This window comes from Labeo rohita, unplaced genomic scaffold (genome assembly GCF_022985175.1).
Source record: "Labeo rohita strain BAU-BD-2019 unplaced genomic scaffold, IGBB_LRoh.1.0 scaffold_72, whole genome shotgun sequence".
Classification (NCBI taxonomy): domain Eukaryota; kingdom Metazoa; phylum Chordata; class Actinopteri; order Cypriniformes; family Cyprinidae; genus Labeo; species Labeo rohita.
The window spans coordinates 361,254-387,834 of NW_026129656.1; the positions used below are offsets into that span (position 1 = coordinate 361,254).

Below are 26,581 nucleotides of genomic sequence, written 5' to 3' on the forward strand. Positions count from 1 at the left end.
CAACTATTAAAAAAGGTTCCAACATTCACTGATGCTCCAGAAGGAAACATGATGCATTAAGAACCAGGGAATGAAAACTTTTCGAATTTAAAGATCAAGATAAATTGTACTTAATTTGTCTTTCAGGAAACATGCAGTGTCTTCTGTAGCTTCCAAAGGGCAGTACTAAATAGGAAAAATATATATATTTCAACAAATTAAGAAAAAGTTCAAAGTTTTCCAGGTAACCACACACAGTATTAAGAACCAAGGGTTCTCAAACTTTTGAAAGGAGTTATTTTAATAACTTCAGCTTTTTTTTTTTTTTTTTTTTTTTTTTTGTCTTGTGGACTGTATGTAAACATCTTTTATGTAAAATATCTTACTCAGGACAGCACTAAATAAAAATAACATGCACTGTATGCATTTGTAAGATCTCTCTTATTTTATTATATTTATTAACATTTTCACAGATTCTGCAAGGGGTTCCCAGACTTTTGCATTCCACTGTATCTACTTGTTTTCTTTTTATTTATTACAACAAACACTTACATATTATTGCATTTTTGCTGGTTTTGCTTCTATTGTACTTTTATTTGATTCTTCTATTGACATCTGCCTTAAATTTGACTATTATCAAGACAAAAATGAATCTGATCAAAAATAAATAAATAAATAAATAAAAACACAACAGAACTGTACCTACTAACCTCTGTCTCAACGAATGATCCATACTTTCTATAATTTTAGTAAAAAAAACTGTATTAATAGAAGAATAAGGGTCATTGCGTGGGAGTACAAGGACCAAATCAATGAATAAAATAATTTAAAACTGAATATTTCTCTTCTACGAACCTGTGACGTATGTATCACGTTGGGTGTGCCTACCGCGCGTGCGTTGCTCTGTCACTACGTGCACCAGTGCTGGAGCTAATCTACAGTGTGCTGGGGCGAAATTGCTGTCGAGGTTGATTACTTTTAGAATGTTTTTCTGAAACCAGTGGCATATTTGTGATCTTAAATCCAACACCCAGAATCAGAAGAGGCAAGCATGCTGCGCGTCTGTTGGAAAGGGGCACATGCAGCAGCGCGGGTAAGTTTTATTCTGCTAGAGCGGTCATTCAGTGACCCACAGCGAGGCCCGGTGTTTCTTACGCGTATCGATAATTTACGGATTATAGTAGCCTCTGTACTGTTTGGTTAATTGACCGGTGACTATGTTAAACTAAACTTCTAAATGAGTTGATAGTTTCATTGGTTGAGATTTGTTATTTGCAGTTTAAGCGGTACACCAGGATAGAATGCTGCTGTACGTTAACGACGTAACGTGGGGTCGAAAGGGGCGTTCACAATGTGATTGGCAGATTCTTCGAGCCAATGAGATCTCTCATTTCAGAGAGTGACGCCTCTCTCCACTAATAAGAATCCAGAATGTACACTTGCGTACATATGGGCGGGCTGTGTATGATTCATATTTTCTGTCACCCGGATAACCAAGCTAGCTAGCAGCTGTCTGAAAATCTTTCATTTTACATGAATTTACCTTTATTTATATGTAATAGTATTTTTAAAAATCTTGTTCACGTAGAACATTTTTATCGAAGTGCTACACCCTGTACACACCGTGAACTTTTTATTGGTTTTGTCCAATGGAAGGACGTGACCTTGCCAGTGAAAAGTTGAGAAAGTTTCCCCTCACAACTGCTGGTGTTCTTATGTTAATTAGTCTAATGAATTATCGATATTATGTATCAGCTGCTAAAGCTGCTAAACGTTAAACTATCTTATTACAAGCAATGAGGAAAAATGAGCCGTTCATTCATTCATTGTTGTTTATTGCGTTTTCCTAGATGCTTGGTTCACAAAAATATTATGATTTTATGATAATTTCATGTTTAGAGAATTCACCAGTATTTTTTTTTTAAGTGAACAAAAAGACCAACAATGGAAACCTGTTTTTACTGAACAGCATTTACATCTGAACTGAATGGCTGTTTGTTATTAATTAATGTACAAATAGATGTGGTCAGCAATAAAGGAAGCTTTTACTTTTAATATTGTACCTTATGATGCAGTTTATTTTGCTGTAGTGCGCATGTGCTGATTTGTTTGTTTGTTTTTCTGCAGCAATGTGTGTGTGGTAAAGTAAAGGCCCATCCATTGCAGCACTGCCGCAAATATACCACGGCTGGAGACTCTGGGTACGACATTAAAACTGTGAATTTAACCCTAAACACAAAAGCTTACAATGATATTGCTGACTTATTTATTTTAAAAAGTTGAGTGTTTTTGTATTGTTTTGTGTTAACACATAATGCATTAAACATCTTTGAAATGAATGTTTATTTTGGTCTAGTGTGCGAAAATAACATCAGGTCACAGTCAGCTGGATATTAATTTTGATCCTTTTCTACTGCAGATCTACTGCTGGGAAAATAGTGGCTGCTAGTCTTTTAACGGTCGGTGGTGGTCTTGGTGGTACAATCCTATATGCCAAATGGGACCCGAAGTTTCGTGCAAATGTAGAAAAGAGTGTTCCATATTCAGATCAACTGTTTGAGATGGCACTTGGGCCGCCCCCTCCTCCACTCGTCCCTTTACAGAAGAAACCAGTAAGAGTTACAATCACTTTCACTTTTACTTTGTCTGGCTTTGATTCTCAGACCAGATTCATGTATGCAGCTGTCTGTGCTTCTGTTACACTGTGATGTATGCCTTCAGTAATTTTTTTTTAATAGGGAAAGATCGAACCCCTGCAAATCTCTTCATTGTCAGAAGCATCTAAAGAGTCCAAGCAGCCCAAAGCTAAAGCCAAGAAGACTGATCCAGCACCTGTGGAAGCTCCACCTGCTGTAGAGGAAGCACCGGCACCAACCCCTCAGACACTCGAGGGTGAGTGAGACTCATAAATGTTTTCACATTCAGACACTAGCAGGTTTCAGATATGCAACAGCTACACTTCAGAGTTGCAGATAAATTAGCGAAATTTCAATTGCAAAAAAAAATAAAAAAATAGTAAATAGTGTAGTGGTGTTTGAAGCACAGCTTACACAGGCTACTTTACACTTTATTTAAAGGCCTGTTCAGACCAGAATGAAATAAAACACATTTAGGAACTTGATAATGCAAATTTGACTCACATTAAAGTTCTGATGTAGTCATGTAGTGACAGTGTTATATGGGATTATAATAATAAAAAGGCATAATGCCAATAACTGAGGTGAACTATTAGCAATAATAGTTCAGATGTTGTAATAAAATGTTTCTGTATTTTTATAGTATAAAATATGTTAAACACATTTTCATGTTATTTTCTTATGTTGGTTGTTTTTTTTGTTTGTTGTTATTATTGTTGTTTTATATGATTATGATGGATTATGCTAGCTTTCTGCCTGTCCAGTTAAACATTGTAACAGTGTTGTTTAGTGGTCCACTGATACAGGTTTTTCATATAAAAATACCAGTGTGTGCATATTAATACTTAATGCATATTAATTATTCTTTGACATGTCTGTCGATGGATATTCAGAACCAACACATCCAACTGGATGTTATTATCAGCTACTGCTGATTATTTTAAAATTTTGACTATCAGTCTAGCCCATATATCTGTCAGTCATAACTCTTAGTCACTTAAATATTTGCTCTTGGTGTGAATAGGTCTTTGTCCTTATATTACAGTCATTGAAACCAAAGAAATACTGAAGCTACCACCTAAATTGCACACTGTAGACTCAGCATTTAAAGAGGAATCAACTGAGTAATAGTTAAAAAGATATGTATACGTATGTATTTTGATTGTGTCTAATATGAATGAAATCTGGACTTACTTCAGTAAATCCGCCATGTTGTCATTGTCATATGACCTTCCAGCATCAGTTGTGTTGATTCACTGCCATTTATGACTTTTCTCCCGTGGCCCGATGGGATGGTAATATGTTCATTGAATGCATACCTCAATTAACATACCTTACTGTTAATTTGGACATACTGGATATATAGTAGGGAAATATGAATATTGAGACAGAGAATGCATCATTTCATTGAACCATCAGCTCAATCATATCCTGAACCTACATATGTGACCCTGGACCACAAAACCAGTCATAAGGGTCAGTTTTTTTTAAATTGAGATTTATACATGCTGAATAAATAAGCTTTTCATTGATGTATGGTTTGTTAGGATAGGAAAATATTTGGTTGAGATACAACTATTTGAAAATCTGAGAGGGCAAAAAAATGAAAATATTGAGAAAATCGCCTTTAAAATGGTTCAAATGAATTTCTTAGCAATGCAAATTACTAATCAAAAATTAGTTTTTGATATATTTACGGTAGAAAATTTACAAAATATCTTCGTGGAACATGGTCTTTACTTAAAATCCTATTGATTTTGCATAAAAAGAAAATCGATCATTTTGACCCATACAGTGTATTGTTGGTTATTGCTACAAATATACCCGTGCTACTTAAGGCTGGTTTTGTGGTCCAGGGTCACATATGCAAATAATCAGCATTAAATAATCGTTGTTATCCTGAAAATTATGTCACTTTTGATCACCGATGCACCGTTGCTGATCTGTGATCTATATTTCTCATGGAGTCCTACTGTTGTTGCAGAAGCCTCAGCAGAGGCAGCTCATATTATTTCGGCTATCAGCGAGGTGCCGTCTGTGCCCGCGCCAGGTACAAGTGACGAAAGCCCACCTGGCCACATGGCGGCAGGTCAGCACTGGATCATTCACACAGCCTTCTGCTTCTAACAACTGATCCAGAGCCTGTTTGTCCTCATAACATCAGTTGTTGTGCAGATGGCATCAGTGTCTCTTCCTCTCTGCATGTTCTCAAACTTCACACCTTTCCATCCTTCTGCACAGTTCTGTCATGTGACCCACACTAATATGTTCTTTTTGTGTGTTTGTTGAGTTCTTCACTAACACAGTGCTGCTAATCAGTATTCTTTCCTAATAACTAACAAACATGTATCCTCATTTGTAATGATCTGTGCCAAATATTCTAGTTTGGTAGCCTGATGAGAACCGATCATCTGAAAATGAACAAATATGCCAGGCTATGAATCAGTTTGTCTTGTCACATACTGATTTAGATCACTGACCCCTGAGTTTGGTTTCTTTCTTTTTTTTTACTGATTCATTAAAAAAAAACCCTGATCAGTTGATCATTTGTTCACAGATGTTGTTTACGTTGTGCATGCAGCCAACAAAGGCAGTGCACTACAAAAATGTATTTGTTGCTTTTTATTGTTTCACACGGCAAACTCACAGCTCAGTTAAAATATAATGGTATTTCCCATGGCGCTGTAATAGCTCAGTGTTTTGTTTTTGTGTGTGTGTAGGTGAAGAGCGTAAGGATCATCATGAGCCTGTGCTGAAGGAGAGACCAGCGGAGGAAGTGTCGGCTCGATTGGCTCAGCAGGATAAAGCTGAGCAGGATGCTTTAGCAGGTGGGTGACCACACAATCTACACATGAACCAGTTAATATACAACTACTCTGTCCTGTTTACAGGGTGCCTTATCCTAATTAGGCTCTCACTCTTTTCCCCAATAAGTTCCCATCTCTTTTTTAGTGCCTAAAAGACATGCATTTTTTATACTGTGAGTGTTTGTGTGTGTCTCAGCTCTGACTGCTGGACTGGAGGAAAGTCTGGGCAGCTCCGCTAAGATCACCTTGCAGGCCATCGGAGCCCAGGAGGCTGCACTGACAGCCATCGCTGCACATACAAACAAACTCAAAGAAGCCATGGACTCAGAGGTGAACACATATACATAATCATTTGAGCACCCACTCTGCTCATGAGTTAAATCAGGTGTATTAGATATGAGAGACATACAAAATATGCAGTGGTGGGAGGGCTTCAGGTTCAGTGGGCCACACTCAGAACACCTTAGCACCAGAATAGATGTGCCCTGGCAACTACCAAGAATGCTCTAGCATTAAAATTTGAATATCGTGAAAAAGACAATCATTGACACCTTTCATGTAGAGGGTAAGTCACAGATGGTCATTACTGAATGGGGTGGCTGTTTACAGAGTGCTGTATCAAAGCATATTAAATGCAAATTTGACTGGAAGGAAAAAATCGGGCAGGAAAAGGTGCACAAGCGACAGGGATGACCACAAGCTTGAGAATACTGTCAAGCAAAGCCGATTCAGACACTTGGGAGAGCTTCACAAGGAGTGGACTGAAGCCGGAGTCAGGGCATGGAGAGTCACCACGCTCAAATGTCTTCAGGAAAAGGGCTGCCAAGCCACTTCTGAAACAGAAACAACGTCAGAAGCATCTTACCTGGGCTAAGAAGAAAATGAGCTGGACTGTTGCTCAGTGTTCCAAAGTCCTCTTTTCAGATAAAAGTGAATTTTGCATTTCATGTTAAAATCATGATCCCAGAGTCTGGATGAAGGCTGGAGAGGCACAGAATCCAAGCTACTTAAAGTCCAGTGTGAAGTTTCTGAAGTTATGCTTTCATCTGCTGACAAGCTTAATGGAGATGCTGATTTCCTTTTCCAGCAGGACTTTAGCACCTGCCCAAGTGGCTTCCAAGTGGTTTGCTGACCATGATATTACTGTGCTTGATTGGCCAGCCAACATGCCTGACCTGAACCCCATATAGAATCCATGGGATATTTTCAAGAGAAAGATGAGAAGCAGTTGATCCAACAATATACAGACGATCTGAAGGCTCAGTAGTGCCTCAGCAGTGCCACAGGCTGATCACTTCCATCCCACATCTAACTGATGCTGTAATTTGTGGCAGGAGCAAGTCATTTGCTGTAATTTGTGCTGCTGACCAAGTATTGAGTGCATAAATGAACATACTTTAAAAGAACTTGGAACTTTTCTTTTTTGCAAATCTTTTTTTTTTATTATTGATCTTAGAAATATTCTAATATTCTGAGATACTGGATTTTTGAATATCTAGAATAAATCTAGAATATGTGAAAGTTTCAGTTTTTGAAATAAGTTACAAACAAACAACTTTTTCACAATATTCTAATTTTTCGAGATGCACCTGTACATTTTAAAGTTTAATTATTCTGTCTAATGCACCCCGAGAGTTTAAAATTAAGAGCTTCAACCCATGTTCTTAACTAAGAAAACTTAAGTCAGAAAAAAGTCAGTAAATTGACTTGTACCTGAACTTTAAAGGGGACTCAAACCTCGTTTTATTTGTGATATACTGTCTCAGTCTAAATTACATTCACACTGGTGTTTTAGGAAGCCAAACTAATTAGAATATAATAATAACAACAATGACAGTGTGATATGTGAATATGTGACCCTGGACCACAAAACCAGTCTTAAGTCGCTGGGGTATATTTGTAGCAATAGCCAAAAATACATTGTATGGGTCAAAATTATTGATTTTTAATGCCAAAAATCATTAGGATATTAAGTAAAGGTCATGTTCCATGAAGATATTTTGTAAAATTCCTACTGCAAATATATCACAACTTAATTTTTGATTAGTATTATGTATTGTTAAGAACTTGCTAAGAATGTGATTTTTTTCTCAATATTTAGATTTTTTTGCACCCTCAGATTCCAGATTTTCAAATAGTTGTATCTCTGCCAAATATTGTCCTGTCCTAACAAACCATACATCAGTGGAAATCTTATGTATCAACTTTCAGATGATGTATAAATCTCAGTTTGGAAAAATTGACGCTTATGACTGGTTTTGTGATGAAATTTTGAATTTGGACTGCACTAACATTACCCATTTGAACCGCTGGTTGTCAGAAATTCATAACGCACTTTTAAGCTTTTATGTTGACCAAAACAGCAGTAGAGCTTTTATTTTGATAGAAAACTCCAGCTTTAGTGAAAAGAGGCTTACAAAAAAGTGTCTCACTACAAATCTAGTAAAATGCTGTAATCATCTGCCGTGAAAATAAAGCGTAACTGGTGGCTGTTGCGTTCCCGAACATGCGCACCCTAAACTCCTAAAATGGGCAATCTATATCTTGATTGAGGAATTGAGGCACTTATTAGCATTATATAGCAGATGACTGAATTGAGATCACAGCTTTGAGTAAGCTGATTTTCTGCTGCTTGTGTCATTGTCATGTGTTTGTGTTCAGACTCCTCCAGATGAGAAGTCCGCTCAGTGGAAAGCACTGAATGAGGCTCTGAGTGACAGGACCAGAGCCATGGAAGAGGCTGAAGAGGCCCTGTTCAAAGCCAAGTGAGACCTGCTTCTGACAGATCTTAAATTACAGTTTAAGGCACATTTTAACCAGTGTCCATAAGACAAGTTTGGGGTCTGTAAGATTGAAAGAAGTCTCTTATGCTCACCAGTGCTGCATTTATTTGATCAAAATACAGTATATATAGTGATATATTGTTAAATATTATTACAATTTCAAATAACCCTTTTCTATTTGAATATATTTCAAAATGTAACTTATGTAAATGTAATTATTTTCATCATTACTCCAGTCTTTAGTGTCATGTTATCTTTCAGAAGTCATTTTAATATGCTGAACTGGTACATAAGAAACATTACTATTATTATTATTATTATTATTATTATTATTATTAGTTTAGAGAAACATTTTTTTACTATGTATTTTTGTAAAAATCATGTTTTTTTTTTTTTTTTTTCATGATTCCTTGATAAACTCAAATTGTTAAATGATAAATGTTCAAATTAAGAACATTTATTTGAGTTAAAAAAATTGTTGTGACATGTTTTTACTATCTCTTTTGATCCATTTAATGCATGCCTGATGAATAAAAGTATGAATTTAATTTAAAAAAAATCTCACTGACCCCTTACTAAGTTTTCCTGTCCTCACCTGTCCCGTTGAATGGAATATACTGTCATGATGCTCATATTGAGAAGTGCTTAACTCTACCGTTTTGTTGATTTTTGTTTTGTGTATATTTAGAGGACAGCTTGAAAAAATGCGTGGAGTGATCAACAGTGCAAAACAATCTAAGATTGACGCAGCGAGACCCCAAATCCTGGCCGCTGAGGAGAATTTACACAACATGATTGTGGATCTGGACAAAGTAGTAACCAAGGTCATTATCTTAATCTGACTATGTTAATGTGCTTTGGAGGAACCCAGTACATATAAATGCGAATTGAGCCTGTAATCTATTTAGCTTTATACTCCCAGAGACATATCACCGTGTCCCATCTGGAGTCTGTAACTCACACCTGGGTATTGTCTGTCTTTTCTGCAGGTGCAGGCGGCACAGACAGAGGCGAAGATCGTGTCTCAGTACAGTGAGCTGGTGAATGAAGCCAAAGCTCAGTTCCAGCAGGAGCTCGCCAACATCACACCTGAGATCCAGGCCAACTGGAAGGGGCTCTGTAAGATCTCACACACTCATGTCACTCTTCAGACCGCATGTTTTTCATTAATCTCATGTATTATGTTTTTTTCCATACCTTTAGTATTTGTCAGATTTAACCAGTTTACATTCTGTTGTATTTTTAGTAGGACTGTTGAAGTTAATGCATACAAATAATTAAATATGTATAACAATGTAACATTTTTTTAACACAGTTAATACAGTTGAAAACAAGGAGCTGATGCTTCTCAGTAAATGGGGAAAGACAATTAGTGAAAATATATTTATAGATTAACAAACAAAATTATAAATTAAACATAAATTGTACATTTTTTTTTTTTAACCTAAAAATGTGTTAATTACCAACAAAAATTAAGAAATTACTTGTGATGAATTTTCAGCGACTTGCATCCCTAATTTTAAGTTACAAATTTATTTCAATGTACCACAAAAAAATTTGAAGGCCTTCAGTTTTTCAGAGTTCAGATGTGTTTTTCAATCTTGCTGTTAGATTTGCATTTCTGCTTGCTTTTGTTTAACTGTATCAAACCGTGTACTTTACTTTATCAAAGCAGTTAGTGGCCTCAAAGAAGTATTTGAACACCTAAAGTAATTAATTTTTTTTTTTAACTATTAAAAAAAAATTGTCACATTTAAAATAACTTTGCATTAGATAACGAATCAATAGAAATGCATTAGATAGCAAGTGAAAGTCTACAAGTAACCTAATGAAATAGTTCTTCATCAAGACCAAATAATTTAGGTGACCCACCTACTAGTTTAATAAACTGCTGGAGTGATTACATGCATCACAGTGATGTCTCTTACCCTTCATTCTTCCTGTAATGTTGCTCTGTGGTCTTCTTTCTCAGCGGGAAAGCTGAGCGCAGATGATCTCAACTCTCTGATTGCTCACGCCCACCGGCGCATCGACCAGCTGAACCGTGAGCTGGCAGAGCAGCGAGTGAGGGAGCAGATCCACATTGAGGCAGCTCTCGAGCAGCAGAAGCTGGAGGATCAGAAGGCACTGGAGAGAGCTGTGGCTTCTGCCTTGGAGCACAGACGAGAGGACTTGAGACTTGAGCAGGAGAAGAAGGTGTGTGATTCAGCACTGCTGTACTGTGACTTGCCCTGTTGAATCTTACATTATTTTTAGACCATGAATATGTGTTTTTAAGAACTGCAAACTAAACAGTGACATTGTGGTAGCATTTCTGTGCAGTTGATAGTCTTCTGGGTTTTCTAGGCGGTTGCTGGAACACTGCAGGTAGATAGACAGATTAGAAGTCTTGGGGTCATTTGAAAATTTGGTCAAATGACAATGTTTTTTTTAATCAGTTAGAAAAGATACAACAACCAGAGTTTTAAAGCTGTAGGAGTTACAATCACAAACGTTAAATGGCTTTCTCAAGCCAACATAATAAGTGTAATTTCCTAAAAATGTAAATAATTTGTGGCACTGAGATAAATGAGAATGTTGGCAGGGGAGGTATTTGATATACACTGAGGTGTTTGGATATTGCGCTGTGACGCTAAGAGTTTCTCTGTGTGTGTCAGGTTCAGGAGGTGCGTGAGGTGATGGAGGCTGAAATGAGGACACAGCTGCGTCGTCAGGCTGCTGCGCACACAGATCACCTGCGGGACGTGCTGAAGGTTCAGGAACAGGAGCTGCGTGAGGAGGCCCAGGAGGTACAAACACTGCCTATTTCTATGGACTAGCACCTACATAGAAATTGTGATAGAATTTAATAGGGCTGCCCCCTAATAGTTGACTAACCATTAATCGACGAGGAGAGGCTTGGTCGGCCAAAATTTTATTAGTTGCAGAAAAAAATACACAAGAAGTGGCAAAGTCGCACAGTCTGTGACGGACAAATCATTAACGGCTGGTCTTATCGACCGCAATTATGGTTTATCATCTAAAGTATGTAGGTGGTAGCAACTTTACATGGCCACTCAATCTAGCGGTGCGATTACCTGCTCTTAATATACTCCGTAATTTTTGGTGATACAGATAAGTGTAATACATCTTTCGAATCTATAAAGACTCTACGTTTATTTATGTGCACTCAAAATAGCAACAAAGCATTGCGCTTTTGTAAAATAATGAAAGCAAATGGGATGCGCTTTCTGCCGTCTCAGTGTCTGTGAATTTTAGCGTGTCAAAAAAAAAAATTACCAAAACTCTGTGAATACTTGCAGACATGAAAAAGTATATCTATAGAGAGTAAATGTCTACTTTCAAATTAACCAATTCAAATTGAAAACAAATATTCTCAGATTATGTAATCCATATGAAACATGCATACAGGTGCATCCACTACTGTGGAGATGACGGGTCAGTGTTGCCAACTTCTTTTCTTAAAAAGAAAACAAAGATGGTAACAATACAAAGCATAGTTCAGAGGGTGTGTTGAATCTCCACTTAAAGTCAGAGCTTTCCTCCTAACTGCTATGTCATACAACTGATCAGTTGAATTTATAAAAATGACCCCGTTCAAAAGTTTACATACACCTGATTCTTAATACTTGTTACCTGAGTGATCCAATTTTTATTTTTTTTTTGATAGTTGTTCATGAGTCCATTGTTTGTCCCAAACAGTTAAACTGACGCTGTTCTTCAAAAAAACCTTCAGGTCCCAACAAATTCAAAAAGGCTTCAAATACACAAAAATGCTGAAAGACCAAAGAATTTGTGGGACCTGAAGGATTTTTCTAAAGAACAGTGGGCAGTTTAAACTTTAAAGTTTAAACCTAATAATGTAAACTTTTGCCCTCAACTGTACATGTTCAGTGTGGTGCTGGTAGTGGTACAGAAACGACACGTGGCAACTTAAAATGGTCTTGGCAGACAGAAATATACAGTAGTCAACATTTGAAGTGGATTAAAAACCTTTCATCAAAGTTGTTCTAAACCCAAAAAATACTTGTTCTTGTCTTAGGACAACTTTTAATTAACGTTTAATTAATGCTTCTCTGCAATCTGTCGTCCTTATTAATAGTTTATGTATCAAATAAAGCTGTTGTGGAAGCAAGTTTTTATTATAGCCACCATTTAAATATTCATTTTTCAACAAAGAATTGGAGTGAAAATGATTTTATATAATTAAAAGTTCAGATAAAGTCTGGCTTATGTGCAGTTTAAAAGTTTAGATACAACTGAAGGTTTTTATTTGAGTGTACGATTATTAAATGAATTTGATTAATTCATTATGTAAAGAATTAATTTTGTAATTTGGTGCATCAGTAACTCCTTATTGCCTACCTCTAGTGCTGTCTGTTTCTACTAAAGTAGTCAAGATTGAAAAGATCTAAATGGATGCAATTTTGTATTTGTTTGTAGATTCTGAACAGTAAGATGGTGGAGCAAGAAACTCATTACCGCAGACTAACTCAAGAACAGCTGGACACCTTTACTTTGGACATGAACACAGCTTATGCCCGTCTCAAGGGCATTGAAGAGGCCATAGACAGTAAGTCTCAAACTACTTAAACTCCAGTATTTCCACCATGTTCAGTTTCAGTTTGACCTTTGATTGTTTAATATTAAATACTTGCCTTGTTTCCAAGGTCATGTGACTGCTGAGGAGGAGGCACGTAAGGCTCACCAGTTGTGGCTTTCCGTAGAGGCTCTAAACTACACGCTCAAGTCTGCAGGTCCCGATTCCCCCACTGAGCCTTTAGAGGTCGCTGTGCGTGCCATTAAAGAGAACTGTGCAGAAAACGAGTTCGCTCAGGCGTTGGCCACCGCCATTCCCGAAGAGTCTCTCAGCCGAGGAGTCTACAGCGAAGCCTCCCTTCGCGCACGTTTCTACGACATCCGTCGCCTCGCGCGGCGCGTGGCACTTATCGACGAGACACGCAACAGCCTTTACCAGTACTTCCTGTCCTACCTGCAGTCCGTCCTTTTGTTTGAAAGCGAGCAAGTAGCGCCCCCTGCTAAATTAGCACCCGAAGATCTCGACACGTTCAAGCTGCTCGCCTACGCGACTTACAGCATCGAGCGTGGCGACCTGGAACTAGCCGCCAAGTTTGTGAACCAACTTCGCGGCGAGTCACAGCGCGTGGCGCAGGACTGGCTTAAAGAAGCCCGACTCACCTTAGAAACGAAGCAGGTGATTAGCCTGCTGTCGGCATATGCTAATGCCGTGGGGTTGGGCACCACACAGGCCCCGTAGCCACACCCACTCTGTTGAGATTATGTAAATTACGAGGAGTGTTACTTGCCCGCTGTTAATGGAACCTTCTGCTCCTCTGTTTAATTTATAAATAGGTTGCGTGCTAGCCAAAAATTTGTTTTTCTTATCTGTCCAAAGCACTTTTGCAGGAAGTCTTTGCCCTCAAAACAATTCATAAGTGGCCTACCATTCACAGTAACCAGTAGTTCAGATGAGGGAAACACTCGGCAGTGGCACTCCTCAGTGTATATGACACACGTCTCACTGGTTAGGATTAAATGTGCATTTAGCAGGTTAAAGGGCCTCACGGCCAGCAGTGTGATGCTAAACCTGTTCACTGTTTCAGAATTCACGTGTAATGCTTCAGTTATATTTACTGGTTGTTTATTAACCCAAACTGTTGAGAATAATCAGTCCTCTCATTCAGTACTGGACATCAATAAATCATGGTTGTTGAGAATAATGGCATTTCAGTGTTTTGCATGTCTCCATTGTTTTGTAAAGGCTCAGATCTGGTTTAGTAGGGGTTCAGATCATTTTTTTAGGACCTAGATTCAGAGTTTGAGCCGCACATTTTAGAACAGATTATATTATCATTTGGTCACAGTGTAATGTTGGAGCCACACATGCTGTATTGATTCCCACAGCAAACCTGTAACACACAGGTAAGCCATTGTTACTCATTTCACAAATACACCATATCCAAGTAAGGGTCAAGCTTATGTGCCATTTACTTTTTTAATATGCAGAAAGGCAGCCAATCAAATGGAGAAGGCACTTAGGTAGTCTGTCATATTGTTTGACTGCTGCCACATCAAGCTTAAACTAATGCTCCAGTAAATATTCAGTTCATTTCATTTAATCTATTTCTCTCAATGCAGTTTCAAAGCATCTTTACAAAAAAGTGCTTATTTCCACATTACAATTAAGAGTAATCTATTATCAGGTGACTGTCAAAGTAATGTCCGTATGTCAGAAACGTACACTTCTAAGATAATACAATCTTACCTTGCCTTACCCTATAAAGTATTGCTACTTAATAGGTAGCCAGTGACAAAATAATGAAATTGGGGTTTATTGAGGATGCAGGACATCCACCTAGTAGAACATTACAATAATCCAATCTAGAGGTCTGAATACATGAGCTAGCTTTTCTGCATCAGAAACAGATTACATGTATTTTGACAATGTTTCTAAGGTGAAAGAAGAGCTGTTGTTTCATGTGAAATATGATTTTCAAAAGACAAGTTGCTGTCTGATATAACAGTTGTTCCTTCAACATTTCTATTTTATCTTCATCTTTTGAAACTGTAAGTTCTACATATTTCACCACCTAATTCACCTCTGTTTTCTTGTATGAGTCCTGGGCTGAACCCTATTGAAAGTCTTCAGGATGTGGAGTCGACTTTAGAGAGTGATTGCTTTGTCAAGATCTTAGCCAGTTGATGGAAGTAAATGTTGTGACGTTATATAACATTGTTGAACAATAGCACAGAAAAAGCATCATGTTATCAAAGCTAAAGGCAGTGAAATATTAGTGTGCAATGTTTTTTGTTTTTTTTTTGCAGGCAGCATAAAGTTGACTCCAGCATATCACAAACACTTTTAATGGGTTGAAGGTCAAGACACTGTGGTTGCTAATCTCTCACAAATTGAGCCTGGTGAATCTTGGCATTTTCATCCTGGAAAATATATGTGGGAACATCTTGGAGAAGTAAAAAGCTACACACTGCATTAGTTAGGGATAAAAGAATCGTTGCCAAACATTCAGCATGCCAGAAACATACCACTGCCCTCCAAAAGTCTGGAAACACCCTTAAAAAGTGGGGTTTTGGACAATATTGGAATGAATCCTTTTTAATTTGTGATAATTTTGCACTGATAAGGGACAACACAAACTACAAAAACATATTTTATTACATAAACAGTTTATACATGGAAAAAAACGTAAATTTTCGATTCATCAAAATATCCACCATTAGCAGCTATTACAGCTCTGACTTTGACATGTATATATTGCAATTATGTAATCAAAATGAAAATTATTATTGCTGGTCTTCAATGATAATGTCAAGTTACTTTAATGTATTTGCACCAAAAACATTATAAGGATTTATGCTGATATCTTCCAAAACCACACTTTGCCAGCGGTGTTTCCAAACTTTTGGAGAGCAGTGTACCACTGCAAAATTGGATTTAAATCAGGGGGTGTGTATAATGATGGTGAATAGAGTTTGTTAATCAGTTCAAATTTTAATTTATTCAGCTGTAATACTGTTGCTTTGGCAAAACATTTAAAGTAAGTAATAAAGCTCAGAACAAATACTGATACAGTTGAGGTCAAAAGTTTACATACACCTCGCAGAATCTGCAAAATAAGAGGATTAAATGCATGTTATGTTTTTAGTACTGACCAGAATAAGATATTTCATATAGATTCAGAATAAGACATCTAAATATAGTCCACATGAGAAATTAATAGTTAATTACCCTATTAAAAATTACCCTATTCAAAAGTTTATATATAGTTGGTTTTATAATACTATTGTTACCTGAATAATCACAGCCTTTTTTTTGTTTGTTTGGTTTTTTTTTGCTTGTTTGTTTTTTTAAGTGATAGTTGTTCATGACTCCTAATGACTGCATGATTTTGAGATCCATCTTTTCACACTGAGGACAACTGAGGGACTCGTATGCAACTCTTACAGAATTTTCAAACACTCACTGATGCTTCAAAAGGCATTAAGAGAGCCGGGGGGTGAAAACTTTTTGAATTTGAATATCAGGGTAAATTTTACTTATTTTGTCTTTGGGAAACATGTACGTAGCTTCTGAAGGGCAGTGCTAAATTAAAGAAATCTGGTATTTAGGCAAAATAAAAATGTACACATCTTCATTCTGTTCAAAAGTTTTCACCCCCCCAGCTCTTAATGCATTATGGAACCTTCTGTAATAGCTGCACATGAGTCCTTCAGTTGTCCTCAGTGTGAAAAAATGGATCTCAAAATCATACGGTCATTGTTGAAAAGGGTTCAAATACACAAAAATGCTGAAAAACCAAAGAATCTGTGGGACCTAATGGATTCTTCTGAAAAACAGCAGACAGTTGACTGTTAAAAAAAGCATCTGGCCCAGAAGATTTACCTGTTTTCATTTGTTTTCAAGCAAACTCTTATATTCAATCAAGGTAACATTTTATTTTGATAGCTTATTTTGACTATAAGCAACTTTGCAAGTACATGTCAACTTCTACTAAAAACCTACTGTAACAATCTACTAATACTCTAATGAGGGCTATTTGAAATGTAATTGCTATACTTACCTATAGTTAGTAGTCTATCTAAAGTGGGAATAACATAATTCTCCAGAAATATAAATCTTCACTTTCTCAGAAAAAAAAAAAAAAATCATATACTTCATGAAAAATTAAAACACCTCTTTTGTAATACTGTTATAAACCATCATGATTCATGAATTATTAAACTACCTATAGTATTTCTTTCTTGACTCCTGTTTTTTCATTATTACAAAAGATGAGCTACTGCATTTTCTATTCTTTAAACCTTTATTACTGCTGCTTGAAGCTCTGTTCTTTATTTGAAGCTGAACAAATAGCTGCATGAGCATTTTGAAGCCAACAGAAATGGTGAAACGGTCCTAAAGTACCAGTCCAGAATCCATGTGAAAATGGGAGGTAACATTTTCATTTCTTAGGCAAATACTTTTAGTTTCCATTCAAATGAAGACTGAAATCTGCACATGTGACAAGCATATTTATGTACACAATTATTAATGACATTGAAAATGAACACACTGACATTTTCCAGATATTTAGCTGCTATGATCCATTCACGCTGCAGCATGTCTCTTAGCCCAGAGATTTAATCGCTGTTAAAGGTCTGAATCTCCAGATCAGATAAGATGTTCCTGCAAGATCGATAAAAAAAAGATTATAATTTGATTCTTGAATAGTTTAATTCAACTAAAATCTCTAGGGCTGCCACATAGCAACGCTTACTTCTGCTGCTCTGAGAGCTCAAACTCCTGCTGGACCCTCTGGATGAGTTTTGGGGTCTCGGGCAAACAGAAACCAGCTGAGATCTGCACCAGCTCCACTGCCTGATTTACATCGCCACTCTCCTTTATGCACGTCAAGAACTTGTTCAACAGCTCCTCGCTAACAGAATAACACACCAGCATGAACATTCAGACTATTAAGACATTAAATATAATAATTTAATTTATATTATTTAGTACAAAGGAAAGTAAAACATTAAAATTTTTATTTTAAAATACAGAAATTGCTACAGGTCAGACATGGGAAATCACGAGACAGTAGTTTCAGGACTCGTACCTTGGAACTCTGTTGTGTGTTTTGAAGAGTTTCAGCATTTCCCTGAATGAAAAGAAGTGAAAGAAATCTGTGAGGTGCTTTAACTCAATTAGAATCACATTACAGATGTCCATAAAGGACGTTACCAAGCGTCCTGTCTCCTCTGAGCTGCTAGTAAAACAGAGATGAGGTCGCTGAGAGAAGTGGCCGTCCAATTCAGCATAACCTTGCCCCGGTCACCTGCGTCGTACATTTTCTTAATGTCCAGCGCACACTGGGCGAATGACTCCTGCACCTGTCCAGAAAACATACATGTGCATTACAAACCAGCCCCACTACTACAGACTGACACTGACAAAAAGGTGTGAAATTATACAAACACACACTTCATACGTCATCTCAAAATGATCTAAAAAATAAACAAAGCAGAAATTGGATTTATAATCCACTGACAGGCACAGAATTACAAAAAAAAAAAAAAGAAAATGGCATAAAGGAGGTAGACTTGTAGAATGCATGAGTATCAACCAGTATAAATAAATGTAGATGAGACAGAGGTAATACCTCCTGATTATGCTTCTCTCTTGCCATAAGTGTTAGCAGCTCTTCCACCAGCTTCTGCCTGTTGCCATGTCCCAACTGTTTGATATCTGTGGTAAAGGACATTATCAAAATTGATAATGATAATAATTAATCCATTTATCTGTATGCGATGCCAGAATAAAGCATAATACTAAATCTAGTAATACAGATAATAGCTCTCCAAATAAAACACACACAAAACATCACAGAAATTTCAGACAGAATTTTCATTTTTGGGTGAAATATTCCATAGGCACTTTTTTAAATTGAAATTTAAATATAGAGGATCTGCAGATTTTTTTAAATTAAATTTAAGGCTTTGTAATACCTCTTTTAAGACCTGCACAAATAAAATTAATACAGTTTGAGCGAGTTAGTGTAATGTCTACGGTAACACATTAAACCATGAAATGACTGTAAAAACAACAGGTTTTTACAAAAACGATAAACTTTACATGTTTGCCTTTAAACCACTGATGAGTGAAAAGTATTAATTATTATACTAATTTAAAACACAAATATATCTTACAATCTTAGCGGTTTCGATTTTTGGGAGGCACATTAGCTTCTTGTTGATCCACCCATTTATTCAATGAAAGCATAGCCTTCTGAAGTTTAATTTTCACATTAAACCATTTCGCGATTCTTGTCTTTCTGTCCCCAACTTTAGGATCTCTTGAAAGTTTTAATTTGATACATCTAAATTTAAATGGAGTAGTTCACTTCCAAAACAAAATTTAATCATTTACAGATAAATCGTTCTACATAGCGATTTTTCCTTTTCTTTTTGTAAAGGGCGTTTGACCTTCTTTGCATGTTTACTTTGTATACACTGGGTCGGTACTTCTGCAGCGATGTAGAACGAACATGATGTTGGAGGAAAAAAATGAGAGGAGAGTTTTTCAACATACCCTAACTGTCATGAACTGAACATTTAAGGTTTAAAAAATATAGTATATAAATTGTGTAAATTGTATTGTATACATTTTTTAGAAAATAACTGATCGTTTCACTAGATAAGAACCTTTTTCCTCAGCTGGGATGGTTTAGAGCCTTTTGAAGCGGTATTTAAATGACATTTTGGAAGTACCAAATTTGGGGGCACCATAGAAGTACATTATATGGAGAGAAATTCTGGAATGTTTTCCTCAAAAAACAATTTCTTTACAACTGAGGAAAGAAAGGCATGAACATCTTGGATGACAAGGGGGTGAGTATATTATTTGTAAATTTTTGTTCTGGAAGTGAACTTCTCCTTTAAGACATTTTAAGGACCCACAGAAACCCTGAAATACTCCATTACAAGCAAATCAATCAATCAGTCAAGCACCTTTCCATATTTGTGGGATGAGGTCTAATCTGTTGTCCGTATCAAGTGCTTGGAGCAGATCTCTCATGACGTTAGAACTAGGGTAGTACACCTGAAAATCAGATCACATCAACCATCATCAATGTACTTCACTATTTTGTGTGCATTTGCATGAAGCAACATATAATTATGTTTTACTCACTGAAGGAACAAGATCTCTGTACCACTTCAGCACCATGTCAATGTTCTCCATCATACAGAGCAGACTGAAGAACCGCGCACTGAAAGACAAAAGCAACCACATACCAAAGAGATCAGCAAATTACTTTACATTTACATTTAATTATTTATCAGACACTTTTATCCATGAAAACAGCAGAAGCAATCAAACCAACAAAACAGAAACATTATGCAAGTACTAAGTAAATATGTTGAATGGGTGGATTCTGGAGTCAGCTGCTGCTTCAATAGATCCTTTCTAGTGGTTTATTAAGTTGTTAATTAATATTAACAATAATTAATATTATTTCAAAATATGAAATGATTTAAAGGACTTAGAATTAGAATCACAGGTCCTAATGTCTCAATGGAATGTGCTCTCTCCTTGATTTGACAAAAGCACCCAACATGTTTAACCAAGGGTAAGTAAGTCAGAGAAGGTCATTAGAGCCTCTCATATACATGGCAAATTACAATTAAAGCATTTATTTTATTTTTCATCTTTAAACATTAGATAAACCTCTAGCTGAGAAAAATTACTTCATATCTAAATGTTTGGGGAAAGTTCCTAATTAGACTCTTTATTTCATCCAATCAGAATTCCTTTAACTTTAAATAATGATGTAGTTAGTGACCTTTGTTAGAGTATAATTGATGCTGTATTAAGTGTGTATCCAGAGTGGCCTATGAACTTCTCACAAGTATTGAAGCGGACTTCTGCTGATGAAATTACAAACTTTTTCTTCAATTGTTTGCACCTCTGACTCCATATCTTTGTTTATCATATCTTGGGTCTTAACTGTAAATTCCCCTACAATGTAAATACTTTTGCAGATTGCAAATTCTTTAATAACATTTTTTTCCCCAAACACATGATTACAATAATCTTTTAAGTACTTCATATTAAGTGCTTCCATGCTGTGGTAAACTCGGCCCATGAACATATTTTCCCCCACTACAAGTCACAATGTGATCTTAAGTTTAGAAGGGTTTTCTATCACATTTTTTTAACACAACAATGCATAGTCCCAACAGATTTGGGATAGCTGCGGCAGCCCTGTGCTGAGAGTCACGTTAGGGGAAGGGTTGATGGTAAAAGCTCTTGAATAAAGAATAGTTTTCAGGATTACACTTACTAGTAGATATTCTGTTGGAAATCATTTCCCAGAAGTCTCCAGTTCTCTCCAACCCCCAGCAGCTCATGGACCCTGTACGCCTGCTCCATGTCCTTAGTATCAAGACACTGTAGATAAAGATGCCAAACAGGGTCATATGCAATCCTAACATGGCAGTAACCATGAAGTGTTGTTGTTGTTGAAAGGATACGTTTAAGCGCACTTACAATTCTCATAGCAGTAATGAAGAACTGTGCTGAAAAAAAAAAAAAAAAAAGCAATGCAGATGTGATTCAATGACTCTGTAGATACTGTTGTCTCTAGATACTTTTACAAAAAGGCATCAATACATGATAAAGTATAATACTTAGGGCTCCTCCCAATACCCACAATTACCATCTTGGCCACTTGAGAGTATGTTCAATTGATAGAAAGTAAGTGCACAAATGTGTCCGAGGTTATGTCCCCAAAAATCCACACTATGGATAAATGTGACCCTGGATCACAAAACCAGTCTTAAGTAGCCTTAAGGGAATATTTCTAGCATAACCAAAAAAATACACAGGATGGGTCAAAATGAAAAATCATTAGGATATTAAGTCAAGATCATGTTCCATGAAGATATTTTGTAAACTTCATACCGTACATATATATCCCCCCAAAATTTTTTTTTATTAGTAATATGCATTGCTAAGAACTTTATTTGGACAACTTTAAACTTAAAATCACACAGCATTGAGTAAAAATTTATTTTAAAGTGCTAAGTAATTTATTTTAAAGTATTGAAAATCAAAATGTGTAAATAAAGCTCTGTACAAACTTCTCTTTTGTGTCCCATTAGCTAATCAAATGTTTTTGTGACACTACTGATCTTCACACCCACTGTAACAGTAAAGCCTGGAATACACTACACGATTTTTGCCTCGATTTTCCACTGATTTACAGTCTGGAGAAGCTGACGCTAGTTGCTGAAAGTGATTCCACAGACAAATCACGTAGTGTATAATGGTCACAGACCCTGATTTTTTACCTTCAGACTTTGATTCCATCCAGTCGGATGATATCAAACATGTTTGATATTCTCAGCCGATTTTAGAACACATTGTTTTCATTTGTCATGCGTCTCCTAGCAACAAGGCACACGTTTCTGCATGAGTTTGTTGTGATCTGAATGACTTCAAAGTCGTTCAGATCATTGCTATTGTATGATCCTCAGTCGTGTAGTGTATGATGGCCACTTTTCCTCTGTCACTATTTACAAAGTTGCTAAGTGTATAATGCCTAGTGTTTTAAAAATGTGTTCACATTTTAAAAGTCGTGTAGTGTATTTCAGCCTTTAGGGCAAATATTGGAAATATGTCATGTAAACAGCACTATAATAATAAGCAGATACCATCATCAGGGTCCTGTGGAGTGAAGCTCTTTCTTGACACCTCATTCATCACTTCCTGCAGAACGTCTGTTTGGCCCTGAATCGGGGCACCTGCAGAGCAAAGCATGATGGGAACTGCATGATGGCGTGTTTGTGTGTACATTCAACATTTAAATAAGAATTGAAAGAATTGTCATTTAAAAGACATAAAATTAGCCTTTCTGACCTGGTTTATAAAATATTGCGAGCAAGTGATTGTACGAGGCCAGACTGGGTTCTGAAATTGAAGAAAAAGAATCGATTATACACTAAAACAGGCATCAAAATATCATTCACCACTTCTTTCCTGCGAAAACAAAAATAAGTAATGATCATTCAACGGACCGATGGAAAGAGCTTTCATTTCACTGATCACAGGAAAGGCCTGTGATTTGCCCAGAGTGCCACAGCGTCTCAAAGTCTTCAGGACAGTGTTCAACGTCAGGAGGTTCGGCTTGACCTTCTGCTCTGCCATCTGCTTCAAAAGATCCTACAAAACAGACACAGACTGATGCAGAAACTACTTCAGACAGCGGCTTCACAACAAAATCTCTATCACATACCACTATCAGCTCCCATTTTTCATTGTATTTCTCTTTTACTTCTGGGGCGGCTGTGATCAGGGCATTGAAGGTGTGCACATCAGCTAGAGAAACAAAACATAGCAATTCAGCTGTGGAAGTTTAGAAAATTTAGTCTAATTTTAATTGATTCCAAAAACTGTGAAGCACATACTCACCTTTCAGTCGGTTGTTCAGCAGGTCAGTGTAGATGCTGAATGCTTTAGAATAAGCACCATACTGTAAAATCAAGCACACATTCATTCATCCTCTGCCATCAAACTAGAAATGAAATGTACAAGCAGAAATTCCTACATGCTTTACCTTCACCATGCCTCGTATCAGAGCACTGTATGAATGAGTGTTTGGCTCTGACAGCAGCGCAAAGATCCTCTCTGCATTATTATTCTCTCTAAAGGATAAAACAAGACAAGGGGACCTCTAACAGTGTATTTTCTTAATGTTTGTTATGCAGCTACACTACCAGTCAAACCTTTGGAATAAATAGTAGTTTTTATGTGTTTGAAAGAATTATATATATCAATTATACTCTAATAAATTAAAATAGAAAACAGTTAAATAACGTTTCGCAAACTTATTTTAAAAAAAATGTTTTAAAAATATGAATTTCTCTGATAGTTTGAGTAACAGGTTTTACTAGAAAAAACGTTTGCATCCCACACTCACTTCCAGGTGGTCTTCAGTAATTCACTGGCTTTAGGTGCTCTTCCTTTTTTAGTCTGCGGTTCATCCTGGACATCCTCCTGGGATTTTACCATGGATAAGGGGTGTTGTCAGGCATAAGATGGAGTAATAAAAACAAAATGGTCAATTTAAAATGAAGTATAAAATATACTATAAAATGAAGCACTGTTACTGGTTAAATATTCACATTTATTACCAATTATTTGCATCTAAACCCATTTTTAAGCTGAAACTATTTTTGTTTGGAAACTTATCTACTAGTCCAGGCATCCTAGGTGTATATGACTTCCTTCTTTCAGACGCATCCAGGCGGAGTTATATTAATAATTATCCTGGCACTTCCAGGCTTTATAATGCAATGGGTGGGCGTTTCTCTTCATCAGTCCAAAACAAGTCCAATAAAGTGCATCCATCCATAATAAAAAGTGCCTCACATCGCTCCAGGGGGTGAATAAAGGCCTCTTGTAGCAAACTGATGCATTTTTGTAAGAAAAATATCCATATTTAAAACGTAAGTTCACTTTAATCCACCTTGAGGCAACTAGTCATACACAGAAACAGGTGCGGGCTGATGCATTGCACATGCGCCAGTAAGTCTCACACAAACCACAGTTTGTTTACAGGACCAAAGGTAGCAAAGTTTCCTTCCTTTAACAAAAGAAAACCAGTATTCTATTACTGGACTTGTTTTGGACTGATGAAGAGAAACACCTGCTCATGTCACTTTAAAGCCTGGAAGTGCCATGATAATTTTTTATATAACTCTGATTGGATTCCTCTGAAAGAAGGAAGTCATATACACCTAGGATGCCTGGAGGGTGAGTAAATAATGGGCTAATTTTCATTTTTGGGGGTGCTATCCCTTTAAACATTGTTTTATGGTGTGACTGGCCCTACCGTCTCCTCATTCCTCTGTTCTGGAACATTCTCTTGTGCGGGATCACTATCTCCATAGAAACAAATCAGATCTAACAACTGATTGGTCACATCCAATGACACTGATGTACCTGCAGAGAATACACTGATCAGTCATTCAGTTACACAGTTAAACACATCATACTTTTGCCATTGTATTACATTCAGTGCCTCGTCTGGCTCGATCTTACCAGCCTGCAGCAGTTGGTCATAGAGATCCACAGCAGCTTTGACTTTTCTCATCTGAATTCTCTCTATGAGAGCAGCTTCAGACACCTCCTCTATCTGAGCCTTAAGAGTTTCCGGCATCAAACACTTCCAACAGAAGTAAATAAGTATTTCACATTCATAAGCACAAGCTCTCAAAAGCAAACCAATCCATGAAAGCACAAATACTGGACACTCACAGGAATATGAGGCTGCGCGTAGTCTTTCTGAAAATATTTCGGGTATGTATTGATGAAATATTTGGCAGCATTTCTGCCTGATTCCTGGGAAAAGGAAAATAATTTCTGTGCAGAAGAAAAAGAAGTTAAATCTTGCAATATACATACATACATACATACATACATACATATTAATGTTTAAATTAATATTTGATAAATCAATCACAACATAAAAGTAATAATAAAAAAAATGCCTGCCATCCAAAAACATTCTATTAATGTAAAGTGCATACTTACTAATCAAAATAATCAGTTACCATAACAAATGCCAATCATGAACCTCTCTAATATTTTGGACTGAAAACCTTAAAAATATGAAAACCAAACAAAAATAGGCAGTTCAATTTTGATCTACTCACAAATTCTGATGATGTTTTTGGAGTGAGATATGGATCGTCCTGGAATCTGTAATCTGAGGCTGTAGAATCCTATAACAAACACATGAACACACAGTAACTACGCGTAAATAATATTAGACAACAATATATTTTTACGTGGATGTTTGAGTTGTCTGATGAACATACCCTGTTCACAGTGGATGCCAGTGCCTGTAAGACAGCCTCTTTGCTCCTGATAACAGTTTGTTAATGAATTAATAATGAAAAAAAAATAGCTTTAGAAACATAAAATTATTGATGATGTGAATTAATGAGTTACAACGACTGTTCAGATCTAACCAGTACATACCATGTTTTCTTCTTTGGAATGACTATTTCTTCTGAAAAACACATAATAAGAAAGAAAAATAAGATTTTTTTTCTGATTATAAACCATCCTAATTTCCGAAAGCACACGAACTTTCCCTTAAAAAAGGACAGAAGCGAGCTGTCAAACCTTGCGAAGAAACGGCAGGTTGTTGATCTACAGCAGAACTCAGAACAAAACTCCTGCAATCAAAACACATAATGAGCGTTTTTATGCGACTGATAAAACTTGAACTGACACATACAGCCCCTTGAAATGACCTAGAGACAACCTGTCATTTCTTTTCAAACATGAAACTGACAGAAAATGTCATATAATAAAACAGCGCGAATAAGCTAATCCTTTTGCATTCATCTTACCTATTAGGCCATGACTTCTGCAGGTGAACGCGCAATATTCTGCTGCTTTTACACACATGATGCCTGAGAGCTTGCGAACAGGAGGACGCCATGACACCAATGTGCATGCTCGAAAATTGTTCGGTGGCACTTCTAACGTTCTTACGAAATAATAGAAGTACCCCTGCAGGAGGCGCTTTGCGGATCAGAAATCGCCGCGGCAACACCACAGCTGTGATTGCTCCATCCTGTTTAGCGTTGAGAAAAGTCACATGTGTCATGTGACCAAACCGTCTACATTATTTCAATCGGATTTACTGGTTAAATTTACTAGTTTAGACAATGACACAGAGAAAGTTTAATAACTTATTTAATTAAAATACATAATGAATTTAAAAAAAACTTTTACTCAGTTTCGAAATAATTTCCATTCTACCTTCTATTTATTTTCTACGTTCGG

General features: G+C 36.7%; 2 protein-coding genes across 3 annotated transcripts; one reads left to right on the forward strand and one right to left on the reverse strand.

Annotated features, from left to right (window-relative positions):
• Window positions 1–872: 872 nt before the first annotated feature.
• On the forward strand, window positions 873–13,946 carry immt (inner membrane protein, mitochondrial (mitofilin)). 2 transcript variants are annotated; one of them, XM_051104422.1, is made up of 14 exons: window positions 873–1,072; window positions 2,107–2,180; window positions 2,399–2,591; window positions 2,718–2,871; window positions 4,600–4,704; window positions 5,336–5,443; window positions 5,619–5,752; window positions 8,084–8,187; window positions 8,894–9,029; window positions 9,195–9,324; window positions 10,178–10,401; window positions 10,863–10,994; window positions 12,649–12,778; window positions 12,876–13,946. In XM_051104422.1, the coding sequence occupies exons 1-14, from the start codon at window positions 1,031–1,033 to the stop codon at window positions 13,481–13,483; spliced, it is 2,274 nt and encodes a 757-aa protein (XP_050960379.1). In that variant the 5' UTR covers window positions 873–1,030; the 3' UTR covers window positions 13,484–13,946. The 2 variants fall into 2 exon arrangements, with proteins under 2 accessions (XP_050960379.1, XP_050960380.1); XM_051104423.1 differs by lacking the exon at window positions 4,600–4,704.
• A 2,930-nt stretch (window positions 13,947–16,876) lies between these two features.
• ptcd3 (pentatricopeptide repeat domain 3) lies at window positions 16,877–26,297 on the reverse strand. Its single transcript, XM_051104433.1, has 24 exons — window positions 26,143–26,297; window positions 25,913–25,965; window positions 25,766–25,796; window positions 25,603–25,648; window positions 25,438–25,506; window positions 25,040–25,144; window positions 24,824–24,947; window positions 24,615–24,724; window positions 23,700–23,776; window positions 23,337–23,424; window positions 23,192–23,252; window positions 23,016–23,098; window positions 22,798–22,942; window positions 22,640–22,690; window positions 22,435–22,524; window positions 21,269–21,297; window positions 21,063–21,169; window positions 19,910–19,988; window positions 19,729–19,819; window positions 18,381–18,466; window positions 17,963–18,111; window positions 17,838–17,879; window positions 17,502–17,660; window positions 16,877–17,410 (listed from the first exon to the last, which is right to left on the reverse strand). The coding sequence occupies exons 1-24, from the start codon at window positions 26,247–26,249 to the stop codon at window positions 17,365–17,367; spliced, it is 2,028 nt and encodes a 675-aa protein (XP_050960390.1). The 5' UTR covers window positions 26,250–26,297; the 3' UTR covers window positions 16,877–17,364.
• Window positions 26,298–26,581: the final 284 nt, after the last annotated feature.

Coding starts and splice junctions, on each gene's coding strand:
- ptcd3 (XM_051104433.1), bottom strand. CDS start 26,249: ATGCACATTGGTGTCATGGCGTCCTCCTGTTCGCAAGCTCTCAGGCAT. Junction 21,298..22,434: donor TCCACAGGACCCTGATGATG/GTATCTGCTTAT, acceptor TTTTTTTTTCAG/CACAGTTCTTCATTACTGCT. Junction 19,989..21,062: donor TTCCAACAGAATATCTACTA/GTAAGTGTAATC, acceptor TTTGTCTTTCAG/TGCGCGGTTCTTCAGTCTGC.
- immt (XM_051104422.1), top strand. CDS start 1,031: ATGCTGCGCGTCTGTTGGAAAGGGGCACATGCAGCAGCGCGG. Junction 2,872..4,599: donor AACCCCTCAGACACTCGAGG/GTGAGTGAGACT, acceptor CTGTTGTTGCAG/AAGCCTCAGCAGAGGCAGCT. Junction 9,325..10,177: donor GGCCAACTGGAAGGGGCTCT/GTAAGATCTCAC, acceptor CTTCTTTCTCAG/CGGGAAAGCTGAGCGCAGAT.